This window comes from Mastigoproctus giganteus, chromosome 8, assembly GCF_048544385.1.
Source record: "Mastigoproctus giganteus isolate SK-2022 chromosome 8, ASM4854438v1, whole genome shotgun sequence".
In the NCBI taxonomy this organism is placed as follows: domain Eukaryota; kingdom Metazoa; phylum Arthropoda; class Arachnida; order Uropygi; family Thelyphonidae; genus Mastigoproctus; species Mastigoproctus giganteus.
The window spans coordinates 57,447,606-57,468,740 of NC_143582.1; the positions used below are offsets into that span (position 1 = coordinate 57,447,606).

The following is a 21,135-nucleotide window of genomic DNA, read 5'->3' on the forward strand; positions in this document are numbered from 1 at the left end:
AACTTCTGGTCAGCACACGCGCGTAGCCATCTTCTTGCCACTGCACGAACCTTGCTAACTCGTGCCTGGACACACTCTAGCTCTGTAAATGAGAGGTGCACCGAAATTGTTAAAGTCAAGGCGGATCTCACGAGGTGTGGCTATCCTATCAATACCCTTGACAGGTGTGACCTACAGACACATGGCCACGTAGCGACCAACAGAAACATCCAAGGTAATGACTCAGCCGCGAGCGCCTTTATCCCATACTACCCAAACCTATCACAACAGGTTTATAGAGTCTTAAAATCACATGGGATAAAATGCGTACAACTCCCAGGCAGAACATGACGATCCCTCATCTCTAAGGAAAAAACACCTGTCCCCACCTTACTACAAAGCGGATTGGTCTACCGCATCTCTTGCCGTGACTGCACTAGCTGCTACATCGAGGAAACTGGGAGATGGCTCGAAAAACGCCTTTGTGAACACAAAAGAGCAATCCGTTTAGCGGATGTGGAGCACTCAGCTATTGCCGAACACGTTTGGGCAACCCACCACGACATTGACCCGCATCGCGATGTCGCGATTGTGGATAAGTCGCGCCACTATCGCCGACGCGCCTGGTTGGAATCGTTGAACATCAAATGCTCCAATACCTCAGACAACACGAACAGTGGATGTCAAGTCCAGCCTATCATCGAAACAGCAATCCTGACTATTGACAAATGCTGGCAACGTCCGCATGCATTACAGCCACAGGCTTCAAAATCCAACAGTTAATCACGCACTTCACGTACAAGATTGGCAGTACACGCCCTCATGCTCCATTCTTAACTGTCAGTTTAACTGAGGAAGGTTGACAAAACAACCGAAAGCTTTTTGTTTGTATTTATCTAATCTAATATATATATATTTCCCATTATTAAACTTGTCAAAATCTATTTTTGTATCCGTTTTCGCTCTGTGTTACAGTAATTTTAGTTTCATATATGAAAATCTATGCGAACTAAGTGAATATGAAGTAGAATACATTATCATTAATGCTTAAATTAAACACTTTCAGTTTTTTCCTAGTGGAGGTAATTCCACGAGTGAAGAACCCTGTGACGATATTTAGAGGAGGGCCTCAAAACTGAATTGCGCCTGGGGCCTCTCAAGTGCTAAATTTGCCACTGCTTAATAGTCACATTTAAACTGTTTACAACATATCGTGAGGGTGTAATGGTTAGTATACTGCACTAGTTATTAAAATTCCCTATTTTGAAACAACATGGCGGACAAATTATTTAAGATATCTTGAAAGGGGGGGGGAGATGCTTTTGTTTCTCTCTGCTAACGTAAAACAAGATAGGCTCCGTTATCCACTATGTTGAAATAAGCGGAAAGAAGGATCCATTACTTCTATTAGAATGTCTTTATTTTTAATACAATATGGTTACGAAGACAAATGGAAGAAGTTGCTGGAGAGTACCAAGACAACGCAGTTGTTATCCTGGTTGGGCTGAGGACTGGTTATTACTCTGATCATAGGTGTTGATGGTGTAAGCATTCATTTAAGGACATGAACCATTGATAAGGTCGTAACATCGTTGCAAAGCCTGGGTCAGTGATATTAATTCACAATAACTACTGCCTGGCTTCACCTTCATTAAATTCCACCAATAGTCTGCGGAGCAATCTAGCTACTAAACAGCTTTTCCTACAATTAATATGTCAGCTTTATATATAACGAGTTCAACTTCTAGTTTCCAATATTAAAAATCCTTCGGGTTTTTAAACTCTGTATTTAGAAGAACACCATAGAAAATATATCACATATTGTTGCTTACATTACAGATTTATATTTACTACCAATAACAATTGGCTTAAGAATAAAAATTTTCCATAGAAAGGGAAAACGTTCTCGTAAATAGTGCCACTAAAATACACAAGCGGAGTTGAAGAGAGGTGAATAAGAAAATTGTCTTTTGAACATTCATACAAATTTTTAACGAGTTCATCACGATAAAAGATCGGAGAACCACTCCGTGATTGATTGTCAAGGTACAGACGCCATTCGGTGGAACTGTTGACAATGGCACGTCCTCATGTCTCTCAAGTATTCAGAGACATTGGAGTTGTCAATCTGGGTATTCATTTTCCAATGAATCGATTTGTGAATACCAACGACTTCGGGAAGTGGAGTGGGGAGGACCAATGTTCACCTGTCGTTTCTTTTGCAAGCCCATTTCTTTATCAATTAATCCTGCATCTCCATCCTCTAAATCGTAATCATCTCTATAACCCAACTTGATGTGTGTTTCATTGTTCTTTCCAGAACAACGAAGTCTAGGAAATAAAAAAAAAAGGAAAGAATTAGATTAGGTCGTCGTATCACATTCCCTGGTAATCAGATTTGTAAATAATTACAAATGGATTATAAATTTATTATCATTTAAATTTATTATCAAATTCTATTATGTATTTTATTTATAAAGTTAGTAAGTTGCACCAATTTTCAATAGAACTTTTTTCAAATTACCTGCTCCTCAGCCGGACGTCACTATCGATGTAATTTTCAGCAGCTCTCTGCCATCTGTGATTAAGAGAACCTGTGTAGAATTGGTTTACTGGAGGCAACCGTTGCCATGTCATGTCAATAGGTGGTAGCACTTCCGATTCTGGCTTGTCTCGAATTGCTGGTAGTCTTTCTTTGAAAATTATATTGGGTGGCTATAAATAAACAAAAGAATGTTAATCAAGCACGATTTTTGGTTGGTTGCTTAAAATTATGGTACAGTATTTTATTAAAGTTTATCAACGGTAGATTTGTTATTATGTTAAATAGGGTAGGGATTCTTGTGAGGGTTTTCACTTTAATATTATTAGAGTTTACAAAAGGTGATGCCCTGTCCTGATGTAGCAGTTCACCTGAAAATTTTCGATGCGAGTCTGGTAGCCAATTGGATACCAGACTCACAAGGATAGTTTTGATATTGGATTGGAGGGATAGGAAATAACTGAAGTAGGACTCGCCTTCGTCTCTTTTAAAGTGATCTTCAAATATTTATATTTAAACAGGTTTTTGAGTATTTTTATTCATGAAAAGTATCAAATTTGGAAATCTAGCAGTGGTCACAGAAATGTTTCTAGGTAAGAAGAAACCCAAACAGCTGAAATTGTATTTTGCCAAGGTAATTTTAAGTAACAGATTAACTTTTTTGATACGTATAAGCAAGATTTAAACTGATATACAAAATATTTATAATAAACATTTTGTGTATTTTATTTTCTCGAATTCCTAGGGAAGCGGGAGGTTCCTTTCCAACTATCATATTATTCCACAGAGAAGTCAACTTCTTCGGGCACAAAAATGACAAATTTACAAATGCAGCTTCCAATAAAAGCTTGCCTTTTGATCTGAATGGAGGGGTTTTACTAATCCATTCGGGGATAATTATTTGCAATATATGCTGCAAAAAAAAGCATATATTGTAAGGGTCACTGGAAAGAGTGAAGGTAAAGAATTCCGAGTCCTCGTGTTCACGCCCTCATTAGCATTAGCATTAGTAGAGGCATTTGATGCAAGAAAGCAAGCTTATGCAGCATCAGCCAAAAAAAAAAAAAAAATAAAATAAAATAAAAATAAATAAATAAAAAATAACCACTTCCACTTCACCCCTCTGTTCGTTCGAAACACCTGTCCAGCTGAGCCTTAAACTTATTTAGGCTATCAACTTCCACGACAAGGGATGGAAGTCTATTCCAGCAACCAACCACCCGCTGGCAAAAGGCAAATTTCCTCACGTCTATCCTACATCTGTCTTTCCTCAATTTGAATTTATGCCCTCTCAGGTGATTATTCTGGGCGAGAGGAAGAATCCCATCAGCATTGAGCATGCTCAAACCGTTCAAGGCTTTATAACCTCTATCAGATCACCTCGCCGCTGCCTAGTCTCCAGACACTGTAATTTGCAAAACGTAAGCCTTTCTTCGTAAGAGCACCCCTTTGTTCCATTCACAAATCTTGTTGCCCTTCTCTGTACTCGTTCCAGCATCTCTACATCCTTCTTGAAATGAGGCCTCCAGACCTGTATACAGTACTCTAGGTGCGGTCTGACCATTGCCTTATACAAGGGAATAATCACCTCCTTATCCCTGCTAGAAAAATTCCTATATATCATCGACAATACACCATGATCTACTCTTGCAGCCCGTCTGCACTGCTCAGAAAACTTCAATCTGCCTGCACAACCACCCCCAGGTCCCTTTCATTCTCTACTACTGTCAGTGTAGTACCATAGAGTTGATACGTTGCTCTGGGGTTGCTGTTTCCCATATGTAGTACTTCCCATATGTAGTACTTTACTCATGGCAATACAAATAAAAAGTTCACTGTCTTAGGGCGCCCGGCTTCACGTCCAAATATTCACTGGGTCAAAACCTGGGTTAGAATCCCAGGTTTTGACCCAGTCGATCTCGACAGGGAACTACGCAGTTTTTACGGGAGAAAATCCATACAATCATCGCCTGGGATTGATTAGACTAATAAAAGGAATCCCTGGCCTGATCCACACGTGGGGGGGGGGGGTGCTGCGATGTTATCCATTGCGCTATCAGCAAGAGTCTAAGCTGTATAACAAACGGCCTGCAGTACATATACATTGGAAAGCACATGTATCGAATAATTATCATTACTCATATACATAATTATTTTCTAAGTAACAATGAGGATATTGTCTTAATTGCTCAAACAGCGTTGTTTTGAAATCGGCCATACTGTATGTTCTATGTTATATTCTGTGCCAATTAAGTCGTTATTTTAGCGATTTAAAATAATATTCGCTTTAATGGTCCATTTTAACCCAGTAGTCTGGTTTATTCACGCACTAATTTCTCTGTAATGCATATATTACAGTAGACTGTAGAAATAACGGCACATTGAGATCGGATATACATACAGCGCAAGATATCTTCCAGTGCCAAAAAAAGAAAAGAAAACGGCAAGTCACGTGATTATTGTATTTGTTTACGTTCGCCATTTTGAAAGTGACTTCTGTACTGTTATCACGGATCATACCGCTGTTTTACATTTATTTTAAATTTAAAACCCCTCACTATGACTCCTAAAGTTCATAAACCTCATACAGAGAAGAAAAGAAGAACAACATTAAAGCTTTTTGACAAACTTGATATAACCCAAACTATTACATTAGGATCACCCGGAATGCTAATTCATATACCCATGTGTACTGGGTCTGTAAATTGCGTGTGTTCTTTGGTCGACTTGCCTGTTTTGCTGGACGAAAAACCCCCGTTTCTGGAGAAAAAACCTTGCTATCTACGCCTGAGACCCACTAACTCAGCCACGGAGTGAAAAAAGCCTATAAAAGTTCCTCGTATCATGAATGGATTCGAACCCTTTTCCACTCGGTGTGGGGAGGACAGTGACGATATCGCTGTGCTACCGCGCAGACTTGATATAATAAAGAAAATAAAGCAGAACGGGGCGTAAGCATGAATGTATTAATGGCAGAATATAACATTTAAATCGTCAACATCTTTATGTTTTTTATGTGCAGTTAATAAAATTGCATTCTTAATCTCTTTCTTATTTGGCCTCATTATTTCTGCATTAAATATATTAAACATAACTTTCTAGATAACGGAAAAGTCGAAATAACGGTACCTTGAATCTCCGAATTGCCGTTATTTCGAAAGTCTACTGTATATGCAAATTTAAAAGGTTGCATGTCAATTTACTATTTAAATTAGAAGGTTTCATGCAAAAGCATGCGCTGGAAGTGAATAAAAGCCTTGCAACTCTTAAGAGTAGATAAGTAACCAGAAAGCAAAGCCAATCGTAATTTTCATATTCTGAGTTGAACAAGATCTAATTCACTGATTCAAGATTTTAAAAATAAAACTTTAGTGGAACATCCGTGCATATTATTTTTAAAAATTAATATAAATCTTCATTCTAGGATACAAAATGCAATATTTATGAACAAGTGAAAAAATCGCGCATAATTTCGAATAACAACTATCAAAAAATTGCATTATGAATGAGTTAAGACCGACTGAATTTCATATTACATTTACCTGTTCCTTATTCTCACATATTGGCAAGGTGAACTTATTATGGTCTTCTTCGCATATCGCTTCCAGAAAGATGGGCCTCTGAAACAGAAAGATAGTATTAGAAACAACATTTTTATCGATCTTTGCATATCTTATTATTCTATAGTAAAAACAGGATGCGAAATAAATGAAATACTATTATTACTAATAAAAACTCGGGCTTCAGTGAGAGAATAGAAAGACTGTCTACGATCGAAATACTTGGCATGGCACAGTGCCTTCTGCTACTCGTTTGAACGAATCTGGCTTCGATTCCCATCGATGACTGAAGGAATTTCTAAAGTCCTCTTCATTCAAGGCTGTAGTTAGCCAATCTCAGCCAGAGGGTTAGGTTATTTCTTTTTAAAACTCACACAACATACAAATCGGCCGGTGAACACACCATTTGAGTGTGTGTTTAGCGCCAAACCACTATGAGGCATCAAATTACTGTCTATAAATGTATACCGCGATTTTGCCTATTTGCTTTGGACGAAAATCCCAGATCTACAGGGAAAAAACCAACTTCGTCTAATACTGACTAACCCAGCCACATTGTGAAAAAAAAAAGGCCTTAAATTCCTTGTGTTATTGATAGGATTTGAACCCTGACCTGTTCCACCTGGTGTTGGTAGAATGACGATTATATCCACTGCGAGGGCGTAAATATAGACATAAAAACACTTACGGTTATGAGTACACATTGGGGTTAATATGAATATATATATATACAGTATATTAATAAGTGTGTATATATATAATAATATATATACACACTTATCTTAACTTAAATTAATACTTTTTTTTTTAAAAGAAAACGCTTCTCTGGCTAGTGACAGCTCACGGTAGTTCGGGATGTATTCTTCTATAACAAGAGGAGTGATGTTTCTTTGACGTTTGAATGGCAACGAATCTAATCTCTACCTGCATGTGTGGGGAAATATCTTATCTCCCTGCAGGACAGGGAGATAAGATATTTCTCATAAGATTTCTCATAACTTCAAATGCAGCTCCCGTACTCCTCGATTCAATTTCAGAAAGGCTGACTGGCCTCTGCTCAACCTAGCTCTAAGAAACGTAGACAAGCAGCTCGCTGACGCTATGGATGACATCGATGTGCTCACCAACAACCTGATTAACTGTGTCCATTCAGTTATATCTGACATTGTTCCTCAATCCCATCTTACCGCACGCTCTACCTACCCGCACTGGTATAATAGTGAACTAATACGTAAAATTAAATCCAAAGAATTCTACAGAAACAAATATAAGCAAACAGGTGACAGTCAATACTATGAAATATTCAGCCAACTCCGCAAAGAAGTGAAAACTCTCATATTAAACTCCTACAACTTGTATACAGAGTCAGTTCAGGATAGTCTGCTTACTCACAGAGATATCAAACCATTCTGGAATTTCATGAAGCATAAGAACATAACCAGTAGAAAGTTACAACTCCGAAACGCAGATGGAATTCTCTTATCTGACGAATTCAGTATTGCTCAAGAGTTTGCCAAACACTTTTCTAGAATTCAAACAAATGATACATTGAGACCTGCCTCATTTCCTGACTTCACACCTGTTAAAGATGATATCCTCATTAATCTCTTTATCACTGATGAAGATTTAAACTCGGCATTAAAAAGCATGAAAAATGACTATACTAGAGGCCCAGATGACATTCCAGGCCTATTTTGGAAAAGGACTGTCACTACATTGAAACCCCTCATACTGCGGATCTTCAACCTGTCTCTCAGGCTGGGGAAGTATCCTAATCACTTTAAGCAGGTCAATATAGTTCCTATTTTCAAAAAAGGTGATAAAAATGACGTATGCGATTACAGACCCATAACCTTGCAAAACAGCCTGGCTAAACTCTTCGACACAGCAGTGCACAAACATCTCTTCGAATTCTTCAAGCCTTTTATCGATCAGAATCAACATGGTTTCTGCAGTGGCAAGTCAGTAGTCACAAATTTACTTCCTTTCTGGCAATACACCTCTGAAGCTCTTGATAACCACCTACAAGTTGATGCAGTCTACACAGACATATCTAAGGCATTTGATAAAGTCCCGCACGAACAACTTCTGGAAAAACTTAAGCTGTATGGCATCCGTGACCCTTTGCTCTCATGGCTACGCAGCTATATTACGCATCGTTCCTTGAGCGTTATCATCGATCAAGTGAACTCAGACTGTTTTATACCACTAAGCGGAGTACCACAAGGCTCTCCCTTAGGTCCTCTTCTCTTCATTGTTTTCGTAAATGATCTTCCTTCTTTCATCTACACCTCCAATGTTCAAGTTGCTCTCTATGCAGATGATCTTAAGATCTACTCAGCAGTGAAGGAGACTACCGATTCTCAACAACTTCAATGTGCTCTCAATAAATTCTCTCTGTGGCTATCTCTGAATGGCTTGTCTGCTAACCCCTCGAAGTGCAAAGTTATCTCTTTCTCATCTTGCAGATCTCCACAACTAATGAATACGGAGTATAGTATTAACTCTGTGATCATCGAAAGGTGTGACCAAGTTAACGACTTAGGGATTCTCTTTTCCAGCAGTGCTAAATTCGATGCCCATGTCCTTAAAATCACCAGCAAAGCATTCAAAACACTGGGATTCATCAAACGGAACACATACAAGTTCAAAAACTACAGATATGCGGTTATCCTTTATAAAACTATTGTTCTGCCAATCCTTGAATTCAGTTCACCCATCTGGAATCCTCACACAAAGACTTTAACTAACAAAATTGAAGCAGTCCAAAAAAACTTTATCCGTTACCTTACGTACCGCAATCCTCTATTCTATCACTCAGTGTATTATGAATCGCTGTGTGATTACTTTCATCTAAGGCCTCTGTGCACTAGAAGAGTTACTGCTGACATCGCCCTCCTAGCCAAAGTAATCACTGGAATTTATGAAGCATCTGATATCCTGAGTAAAATAAACTTCAATGCTCCCTGTAGACAAGTCAGGAACCTTACACCGTTTCGCCTTGACTCTGCCAACACGGACTTAATGAAGTTCAGTCCACTGAACAGAATCAGCAAATCAGCAAATGACTCTCGCATTGACTTCTTTGACAACTCCCAATCACTGATGAACTCCATCCACAAGTTTGCCTCTTCACTTAAACTGCAAAGTGACTAGCTCACATCTAATTATTGTAGCTTATTATTTGTTATATTATTTTTCTATTCTCTAACGGATTAATTATTACTTGTTTTACCGGTAACTTAACTTAATACAATCCTCTTTTGTACATATGCTTTTATTGTTTGAATCTATATCAATGTTTATCGTCCTGTAGGATTTCACATTATTATTATTATGTTTATTGATCTGATCTCAGATACACTGTTAATGGTTACCTGTTGTGTATCTTTTTCTTAATAAAATAAAATAAAAAAAAATAAATAAAATAAAATAAGAAGTCATGCAGGGTCGAAGAGATTATGTGCAATTTGAAGGATAGGGAAAATTATTAAAAGGAACGGGCAAATACAGTAGATAAAATTATTTATTTTGTCCATTCCTTTTGTTCATATAAAACCAACTGCTTTAACGGAAGTAGCCGAGTGGTGATGAGCGGGAGTGCAGTAGCACACGTTCGAGCCCCTGACTGCTAAATACGGTCGATCTGCCAACCCGCACTGGACCAGCGTGGTAGATTATGGTCCATTTCCCTCAGCATGAATTGTTGGGGAGGATTCCATCCTGCAGTGGGTTGATAATGGCTGCAGTTTACCTTTTACCTTTTTTTATTGTAGTAGTAAGAGGTTGCCGTAGCCTAGTGGTCAGGCGCGCGGGTGCATAAGTACACGTGCCTTGAGTGACCGGAGTTCAAGCCCGTGACTGCTGAATACGGTGCTGTTTCTTGTATTCTATCTATCTTGTGAACTCCTCTGACCGTTTGGTCGTCCCGGAGTATAAACAGAAAATTTATTTATTTATTTATTAGTAGTGTTTTAGGCGCATCAACAACTTAGGCCATATTACATCGTATATAACGTCTCTGTAACTTTCTTGTGTTCTGTGGTTGATTTACTGTTTGCTGGCCGAAAAACCTGAGTTTTCAGGAGAAAACCATGCTTCCCTCGCCTGAGACCGACTAGCTCAGCCACGTTGTGAAAAATGCCCCTAAAAATTCCTTTCGAACTCAGGTCTTTTTCACTCAGTGTAGGGGAGAACGGTGATTATACCAACTATGCTACCAACGAGGTCCATTCCCGCTAGAAGTAAGCAAACCAACGAAATACAGTACTGTATATGGATTAAGGCGCTTAGGTTAGCGACTTCCAACGAGGAGTTGTCATTGGATGCCACATTAACAATCGATCTGTCTGTGCCACTGCAGCAAAACTGGAACATCCTAGATCAGGGGTTGGAAAATTTTTCCACCTTATGAGATACTTTAAAAATAAACAAGGTCTACAGCTCGACTTTTCGCAATTTTTTAAAAGCGCAACTACTTTTCGGGAACTTGATTACTTTTTAGGAACAAAAAAGTAAAAAAAGAAAAAGCAATAAAAAAAGTACCTTTAATAATATAGAAATAATTTTTTTAATAATTACAAACAGTATTATTTTAATATTTGGTGGACTCTTCGGATTACCTTTTTAGGTTTTATTTTATTTTATTTTTTTTTTTTTACATTGCAATTGACCATTTGCCGGCCCCTGTCCCAGTTCAACTGTCGTTGACGCAATTAGCCACAGTTGAACTGGGACTACAGCCAGGAAAAGACAGGAAAGAGACCGCAAATACTGACAGATAATGCTCATCAAACACTATCAAACAAGAGTTTAGAATGGCCATAGAACCAGATTAATATAAGAATGATACGTGGTGAGCTGTACAGTAGCGTATTTTATAGAAGAGCATCAGCATACAAACCCAATGTTACAGCACGCAATGTAAGCGTCGACCTGTTTGGTGCAAAATCCATCATAATTGGTCCTTGGAACATTGGAAAGCTGTGTTACGGAGTGATGAATTATGGTGCGATTTTCCGATCTGATGACCTTGTTTGGGTCAGGCGGATACCTACAGAACGTTATTTACTAGAAAATGTCGTTTCAATTCAGCGCCTCCGCCCAACAAAGTTTAGCGGAGGAACTGCCACGGTTTGGGGTTGTTAGCTGTGGTTTTAGCTTGGACCGTTGATTGTAATTGCTTGAACAATGAATGCCATGTGGTACACCGACATTCTGAACAAGTAGGCTCTTTCCAAACTGGCTGAAGCATGCGGATGGGCCTTTTCTGTTTCAGCAATGTACCACATCATACTCAACAGTCCGTAAAGGATTGGTCTCAAGACATGGACGTGCAGTTGGACCAAAACACTGCCTTCTCGTAATCAGAAATTGGTTCGTGTGTAATTAAGGCAAAAGGTGGCTTTAATTACACACGTTATTAAATATTATATTAATGAAAGGATCTCTAAAACATGCAGGCGTCCAGTTATCGTGACACGATAAAACAAGAAGTGAACAAATAAAATATCGTATTAAATTTGATTTTTATTTAAATTAAATACATTGCAGGTAATGCGCTCGGTTACAACGAGTTGCATTATGACATCATTATAATAATTAAAATAGGAATATAATTTTAATAGAACATTTAAAAAGAACAAACAAAGTGATACTAAATATTTCTGGGTAACATTTAAAATCTCAGCCTATTCGAACCATAATTAATTAAGAAAAATATAAAATTTAAGGAAGTGCATCCAGTTGACGTAGATGGACAGTGCAATGTTGAGTCAGTTTGGTGTGACATAAGCACTGGGAAAGCAAAAATAAGAATAGGAGTGTGTTATAGGCATAATGACTCTAATGAGTACAACGAACAATTGTGCAAAGAAATATAGTATATCAGAATGTCTTATAATAGGAGATTTTAACTTCCAAGGTATTGACTGGAACTTGTGGATTGGTCACTCGAACACTAGCAAGACTTTTGTGGATTTATTGGATGATTGTTTGATCTGGTTATCAGCAGTGATTATTCGTGTATTAAGAATTTTTATGTAGCCTAATCATAAAGTCTGATCATAAATGTGTATATAGCCTAAACATAAACAAGTTGATTATTTAATTCGTGGAATGGACCAGCCTTCATTTTAATCTTTGTCACTGAGCTCTGCCAATGCTATCTCCTTCGAAGTTATACACCTCGAAGGAGATTATTTCGAATCAATGAAACCACTTATTGAAGAATTCGGGGAAGATATTCCTTGATAAGTCAATGAGAGTGGTCGTTGTGGCCACAGATTCTCTACTTTATTTAATGCGGCTATGCCACTTCAAAATTGCAGTTTTATTCCCACACTTGTCTCCGTTAACCTCTGACATTTTTCTCACAGTCTCTGTGGCACTAATACCAACATGAAAATCAATAGCGAATAACAAAATATTGTTTAGTCTTCGGATCTTCCATTATACAGCTCACAAAATGCTTTCACACTAGTAGCATATAATTTAAGGCCACTTTGTAACTACCAAGAAAACATATCAGATCTTGCAAGTGTGTCAGCGTATTCCTGAGTATATCCTCTGCTGCCCTCTACCACCCGTCCAACGAAACTTCAGAGGTTGTGCGGTGGTACTGCCATTCCGCGAATTAAATGATCTGCCTGTGTAAAAACATACTTATCTCTATACTTTTTCCATATATTGAAATAGTGTTTTTTTTTTTTATTTTATAGTATGTAATTTTTTGTGCTTCCTGTATTTCAACAGTGAATGAAAGTATGACACTTCTGCGCATTCCGATTGTTTGAAGTAAGAATACATCAGCCTGTGTTACAGCCAGTTCAAAAAATTATGCACTCCAAAATTTAAGAAAAAATTTTTAAAAAATTGAAAGGGGAGAGAAAAAACGGGTTTCAGAATTGGTTCAGGATTCTTTATACTGCTTACTAGTACGACTGAAGGCAAGTGGTAGGTATAAGTGCTGATACTACCTAGTACCACAAAACAAAGTAATATTTTTGTAGTCGCTACCTTACGAACACCTCTGACCTTATGTGGCTGTCCCAGAGTATACACAGAAAATTTATTTTATTTATAAGTCAAAATGGATGAACGCACATACCTCATGCTGCTTAAAGAATCTACCGTTGTTACACCCGAACCAATGTGCTCTTCGTAATGAGGCCCTGCGTGCCAGATAAAAATAGAACATTCTTGGGAGGCTAAATGTAATAAAAAATCACGAAAAGAATATTTACAGGAGAATATACTCCCATGTCCTGTAAATGTTGCCAAAAAAGTCACCATTTGTAAGAAATCAGACGAAGTCAAAGGCTGCAGCGATAAGATAATGTGTTTATCTTCAAGAAGATGAGTTTCGCAGCCTCAAAATTAGAGAATTAAAACAAACGCCTCATACAGAATTGGAGGGAGGCAACTGGCGTTCTCATTAATCAAACGGGAAACCCTGTAATAAATAAAAAACTCTTTTTTTGTTAGTTTTTTCTGGTTACGAGTTTAGTTCATTCTTCATCTGAAGCTTTTTAAAAATGGGCAGCTATATTTTCAATTCTTCCAACTGCAGTGCGTGTCTCTCTCTGTTTTTTTACTCCATATAAGCCTCGGATGAAATTAAATACAGTAGGTAGTAATTCTGAACTGCTCTTATAACTTTCACCAACTTTCTGAGTTGTGTTGTGAGATCTCACTGTGACTTAACAGTGAATTGAAACTAATGTTTTGGTGAGTTGTTTAATTACTGATGATACCGTTTTCAATCCAAAACGTCTTCCCGGATTCAGTCCAATAAAATTATTTTAAGTGCAGACAAATATTGTTATTGAGAAGACTATTAGGTACAGAATATCGAAAATATGGATCCTAACTAGGGCTTTAATGAAAATTCGTTAAAGTTCCTCGCGTACTAGACTTGGAATTGAATACGGGCTTTTTTTCGCACTGGGTACAAAAACAACGGTTGAAACAGGTATGCTGGACGTGAGTATCCGTGTGATATGTAATTTGTTTTATAGAGAAGTAATGATAGATTTTAAAGGGATCTATTCAAATATTTAAGTAACTCGTAAGAGAAGTAATCAAATCTTCGGCTACAGTAATGGAAGTATCCTTGGATTCAAAAAAAGTTCCTATAGAAAACGTAACAAACTGCTCAGTACAAGGATAGTTCCTAAGGGTGGAATAGAACACTACAAATCTACAGATCTGATTTCCCGTGCCAAAAAAAAAATTTTAAAAGGCTATAGTAAAAGCATACGGATTGGGTTGTTTGGAAATATTTCCAAACAAGCAAACCTATTCTGTTTGGGATGGGGGGGATGTGAACATTCCCAGACAACCACCTGAGACTGACTAACTACAGCCTCAACTGAAGAGACTTTTAACAATTCTTCCGTTAACGGGATTCGAACCCAGATCACTTGATTGATAAGTGACGAACCCACTATACTCTTACGGAGGGCCATTTAGTCAGGAATTGAATTATAAGGAAATTACAGTATGGCTTTGTTAAGATAATATTGTCTACCAAACCTGATAAACAATTATGATGTCACGTCAGATGTGACATCTTCTATCATTTATTTTGATTTTTGCAAGGCTCCTGACAGATTCCCAAATGAAGACCTTTTGTCAAGTTCCACCATTTTGAATGAATGTTTCCTAAGCTACTTTGTATTTCCTTAATAGCACATGCAAGACCACATTAACCAATTCAGTTTTTACGTCTTATGTTTGCACATAACAAAAGTAAATTAATTGTGTTTTATTTCCTTTCAAGTTGTCCTGCTTTTTTGATTCTCGCTTTATAAATGAGAGCAAGGATGGTGGAAGATAGTAGTTGTAAACCAAAACCACTCGTGAAATTGGTGCACGCGGAACAATGCCATGGGTGGCTTGGCTTCCCACAAAATTTATTGCTGGATTCATTAGCAATATTAATGAATGTGTTACAAGCGTGATGTCCAAGTTTTCTAATGAAAAGTAGGTGGATAGAATAGTTAATAACAATAAGTATTCTGTATGTTTTCAGAAAAATAGTAGCAAAGGTGGGACACTGGTAATGCAATTTACAGATTTTGGAAGCAGCAATCAGATAAGCGTATTACCTATAAAGCAACAAATTTCAGATAGCTGAAGATGAAAACAGCGAAGGCTGATAGGAAAACACATTCTATCAGTGATAATACATTGTCAGTAGAGTTTAAAAGGTGATTATTCTGTGAGAAATGGTTACTCTAAAAGCGTTGAGGAAGTAAGTAGAACTGCTGGAAAAGGTACAGGAAAGAGATTAGTTATGAGTATAATTTATCCTTACAGGAACACTCCGGTTCCATAATTAAAATGTCCAAAATGTCATTAATTCTGGGGTGCACGTGGTGATCTGAGTGAGGTATTTAATGCTTACAATGACTAATTATCTAAACAGTGGACCAGAAGAGATTAAGTAATAAAAAAACAACGCAGATTTGATATAAAAACATTTTCTTTGAATAAAAGAGTAATCGCTACTGGCATAAACTCCCACTTAATCTTATTTAACTAGAAAACGTGTATAAATTTAAAGAAGGATTACACAAATACTTAGACGAGAAGAAATAATTAATGAGGGATACATAGATTACACTTATTCAAAATGGGAATATTTTAGTATTATTATAATAAGCTTTGTTTATCATTCTGCTAAAATTAAGGCTTCAGGCAGTAATATTTTTCCGCTAATGACCCGAAAGAGAAGTTTAAAATAAAACTGTTGCCTTCTAATTTCAAAGTAATAATTACATAGATATAATAATTTTCGATACAAGCAATTACGAAATTCCAAGTTGTTATTATTTATATGCAGTCGTTTAATTAGCTTTCAAAATGATTTAGGAACGTTACTATAGGTATTGATTTAAAGGCTGTAAGGCAAGTACACAATTAAGAACTTGATTGCAATTATTGGGGATTCGCATTTTATAAATCCCAGATTGTTAAAGCTTTGAATTTTCAGTTGATTTTAACGAGCTATTAAAAATTCCTCTAGAATTAAACACATCACTGTGTATCATTAATTCGTTATGTTTATCTGATATATGTGTATTAGATAATACACTAATTAAAATATAATTACATACAAATTAGGAACTGTGTTTATTTCCAATTAAATAAATACAGTATATGAAGGGAACGATAGTGATCTTTACCTTGAGGTAGGAATTACTGAAGAGAGAATCATAATGGTGCGAAACGCGTGGTTTCGTATACTGGACTTCCATCTGGAAAGCAGCTCTGATCTGATCTCGGTATGGCTCTTCTCCCATGAATTTTCTCTGAACCTCCTCTGCTTCTTTTCGCTTCAACTGCACGTGGTGATCTACTGCTTTTAGGGCTGACTGTCAAAATAAAATATATTTGCAAAAGCTAATTTTCCTAAAAATTATTACGTAATATTAAAATCATTATAAATTCTAATCGAGGAAAATAACCGTAAATATTTCAGGTCTCGACATGGTGGTTGCTATTCATTTATTATGTGCAAGCGATGTACAGATGAAACCCTATAATGGATAGATTTTGATAAAGAGTTAGACTATAATAACAGAGAAAAGTCGAGAAATCCTTAAAATACCTGTGCAAAAAATTCAGAAAACAGAAAATGATAATAAGTAATACGGAATTTTTAAAAAGCACTTTTAGACATTAACTACCACTGCTTAAGACTTCAAATGAAGGATTCAAGCCGCAGAATTTTCCCTTCCTCCAAATTAGTTCAATGGTTGCCTAGAAGAGAGTGTGCGAAGTCTCGGGTACTGCTGCGCCATATAAATGAAATGAACATAAATCGTGAAGTCCACTTTCACTTCTTCAACTACTGGAATAAGTCCTCCCCCCACATTGGGGGGAGGACTTATTCCAGTGTTCGACAATTGTCTCGTGTAGGCTCCGACCAGTGTAGGCTCCGAGGCCTACAAGCTATCTGACTGCAATAATATCCTTTCTCAGAAGATTCTGGACAATGAGGACTTTCTTATTTTCTCCTTCTACGATAAGCTTCAGTGGCTATTTTAGTGGGCTGTGTATATCTCTCTTGAATAATGCATAATTTTTTTTTTTTCAATAACATAACAGTTTATTATACAGTTGACTTATGTGAGAAATACAAAATACTAAATTTACAAGAATATACATTCATCCAATTCTTCCTCCTCCACAGTAATACATATTTGCAACCTCTCATATATTCTCTACTTTTCCCCCACGAATATAATTGTCTTATTTATTTTTAATTCCCTTTATCAACATCAGTATGACTAAGGGTATATTGTATTCCCCTTTTACTAACTTCTCAATATTGATTCACTATCAAACACATATATAGATATATATTTACATAATTCCATTTCCTCTCTCTCTTAGTACATATAAACTCCAAAATAGGGCATATAGCCTTCTTTGGCCCACAGATCTCTCAGTGGTTTATAAACAAATTGATTGATCCACTCCAAGCACTTATTTTCTTTATTAATGACAATAGCATCTAATTCCTTACTCCACATATGCTTTTATATCGCAGATAGATAATTCACTCTCTCTCACTCTTTCTCTCTTCCTACCTACCATTATTCTCTTTCTTTAATAAAGTATACAGCTCGGCATATCAGTTATATTTATTGCCTATCAGTTTAACACAATCCAAATTCCAGAGGACTTACTTTTTTTTGTTCCTTACTTTCTCTTCTCACTGCCTCGATAGGTTTCCTGTTTGGTTTGGTTAGTTTTTTTTTAGGAGCATTAGCAACTAAGGCCATATTGCTCCGGGATATGCGGTGGTCATTCCTTGACCTTTCCGCATCCTCCGTATTTGGTGGTGACGGGCTCGAACCCCGGTCTAATCAAGAAGCGTGTGCTACGCACTGCTGCTCCTTCCCACCTGGCTACGGAGGCGCCGATAGGTTTCCTGTCTCCTGGACTCCTTCAAACGGCCGTCTTCCTTACAGGTCTCCGCATAACACTCGCTTGGTCTTCATCCTCATAATGCAGCAATCAAAAGGGGCTCGAAGCTATGTGTAGCTTCTGCTTCTTACCCATAGACGATTCCTGAAGTCTTCTCGTCGTCCCACGTTCCTTCACGAATTCCTTTACCATCCAAGACTTTCTACAGTCTCCCACCAACTTATTCCACTTCCCACACTCCTTTACCAAACTACCGTACTTTTACATAACTTTTTATCCCTTTCCATACCTCCTCCTCTCCGACCCTCGGAACTGGACCAGGACTTTCTTCCAACCACCTCAAAAATTTCTCTCCTTTTTGTTCCTCCCTCTTCCTCCTTTCCTTGGCCAATCACCATCAATTTCTCTTTCTGAATGTCTATTCTAATTCGTTTTATTCTCTCTTCTTTGTCTTCAAAACTTTCTGTATGGAAAAGCCATCCTTCCGCAGAAGTACACATGTTGTTTTCGGAGCTGCCTCCATCGGCTACTTTACTTAATGGCCACTCTTTTAATCCCTTAATCCTTTTTTTTTCTACGCTCTTCGCCGAACCTAGTCGCCCTTCAGTTTTTAACCACGTCGCAGGGTCGGTCACTTTGTACTTATTGGAAGTTTAAGTTAACCCCCGCGCCTCCGTAGCCAGGTGGGAAGGAGCAGCAGTGCGTAGCACACGCTTCTTGATTAGACCGGGGTTCGAGCCCGTCACCACCAAATATGGAGGATGCGGAAAGGTCAGGGAATGACCACCGCATATCCCGGAGCAATATGGCCTTAGTTGCTAATGCTCCTAAAAACCAAATAACAAACAACATAACAACAAGTTAACTCCCATTACCCTGACGTACAGCGTTGTTCAAATTCGGGTAAACTGCCCTGTTTCCCGCAGTTACCTTCTATTGTTTATATTTTCTCCTGGACCTGTGTCCATTAGCAAAGCTGTATTGTGCCCCCACCTCAAACGAACACCTAACAACCGTCTTTCGATATGCTTTCTCTTTGCTCAAACGCCATTTTATAGAATTTATTCAAAACAAAATATTTAAATTCCGACTGAAAATAATAATAAAAAAAAAACTTGTAAGATAGGTATCTTACAGATATTATTTAAATCTTGTGTTTAGATAAAATATCAAAAAAAGAATATCAAAATATCATAGAATCCACTCACATATATCGTAAATTAGGTCTAAAAAAAAAAAAAAAAAAAAAGGTAAAGTGCAGCCATTATCAACCCACTGCAGGGTGGAAGCCTCCTCAACAATTCATGCTGAGGGAAATGGACCCTAATCTGCCACGCTGGTCCAGTGCGGGTTGGCAGATCGACCGTATTCAGCAGTCTATTAGGTCTAAATCGGGCTGTAACTGCAAGGATTCTAAACATGTGGCACAATAATTTGAGCGGAAACCATCTTTTTTCAAGACAGTGAACCTAATTAAAAACACTCGGTTAGGATAATAGATCACCTTCCCACTCATACACACTATAAATTTGTTAATATTCGGGCCGTATTTGACCCTCTCTTTTGAAACAAAAGAGAGGGTCATAACGAACGGAGAAGTTAAAATGATTAGGAATTACAAGATTTAAAAGACTGGGCATTAGTGTGATATACAACTTACCTTTACAGCTTGCCTTTCCTCTTCCAGCAATTTCTGTACCATGGAAGGATTTTCCCGGAGAGTGGACATAGCCTAAAGAAATATAATTTAAAAATATTGCAGTAATATGTTATTTATAGTAGATAGTTCATGAAGAAATGATTGTGTGTGTGTTCAAAAATGTACTGCCACATAATTTGAATGTAATTAAATCCAAATTGCTCACCTACTTTAGTTGAAAGTGCAATTCTAGGTAGTAACTTATTATAAGGTTGGGAAATGAGCTGTGTATGAACTCGCACGGATATAACTACAGTACTCTTTTTTCTCTCTCTCTCTCTTTAGGTCAACAACCCCCACCTCTCTCTCTCTAGCTTCCCTTCCTGTAGAAGTCAGGCGGCGACAGTCGGTGATTGGCAACTCTTCGTAAACTACCCATTTGTCTGTATAGTACATCAACACTGCCAATGCATTTTTACAATCAATAATTTCCCAGACACGCAGAATATCGCTACAAGAGTTACCAATTATTTATTAAGTACTCATTAATATCCTCGTTTGTCTTCAATAATGAAAACTGACGCCAAAGTAACTGATTCACTAATTATAAAAAAAAAAAAAAACAACTTAAACTTAAACACAACTAACGCATAGTTAAGACTTCTTTAAAGTTGTCATCAACGATCTGCGGCTTTATTGCATATTTCTACCAAAATATGAGAGAATCAGACATCGATATAGGCGAGGATCAGCTGTCAAATTTAAATGGAACAAGCCATAACTTACTGGTACAGTCGTGCTCAAAAAATTGCATTCTCTTCATTTTTTAGGTTGTTTGTCCTTATACCCTAATATATTAATCTTTTAGAAATCTTTTCAACTAATCTTTTAGAAATAGCTGAAAGAACATAAGTAATAACAATACAGTGGAAATAAGTACTTTTTCTACAAAATAACAGCATGTTATTTATGGTTCATATAATAACAAAAATTCTATAAAAGTAGTGGATTTTTTTCATTACTTTACTCACACTAGGACGGCAGGCAGCTTTATAACCAAAAAAACACAAGAAAATGCAGACTAATATTTCGTTGGCATTGATGGTTGCTGCGCATCGTCGTGGCATCGACTGGACAAGGTTCTGAATGTATTCCTGGAAAATCTCATGGTGCACGGATTAATGTCTCCTGCAACTCTTTAAGTGTTTTCGGTTTCTTTTGTACAGTATTACTGAAACATCCATTTTGTTGCAACAATTTTATACTGGCTTGAGGTCTGGACTGTTTCCATGCCATATTATTGTGCGTATTTGTATTTATCCTTCAACCAATTTTGCACTTGTAGGCAGTGAAGACAGCGAAATAAATTTCATTTATTTAAGCAAGAGTGCAACGTTTCATAAATTTAAGACTTTTGCTAATTTTATGAAGTAGTACTTTCGGTTTTGGCTCTGACATTGAGCAGAGTCGTCCCG

General features: G+C 37.3%; 1 protein-coding gene across 1 annotated transcript in view; it reads right to left on the reverse strand.

Annotated features, from left to right (window-relative positions):
- Window positions 1–1,988: 1,988 nt before the first annotated feature.
- Window positions 1,989–21,135, reverse strand: part of LOC150081547 (uncharacterized) — a 75,870-nt gene continuing 56,723 nt past the window's right edge. Inside the window, exons 2-6 of the mRNA XM_090380100.1 lie at window positions 19,682–19,753; window positions 16,272–16,460; window positions 6,064–6,141; window positions 2,504–2,694; window positions 1,989–2,310 (exon numbers count right to left, since the gene is read on the reverse strand). Coding sequence (XP_090236226.1) covers window positions 2,103–2,310; window positions 2,504–2,694; window positions 6,064–6,141; window positions 16,272–16,460; window positions 19,682–19,750 — 735 coding nt within the window. The 5' untranslated portion in view covers window positions 19,751–19,753 and the 3' untranslated portion in view covers window positions 1,989–2,102. The remainder of the gene's footprint in view (window positions 2,311–2,503; window positions 2,695–6,063; window positions 6,142–16,271; window positions 16,461–19,681; window positions 19,754–21,135) is intronic.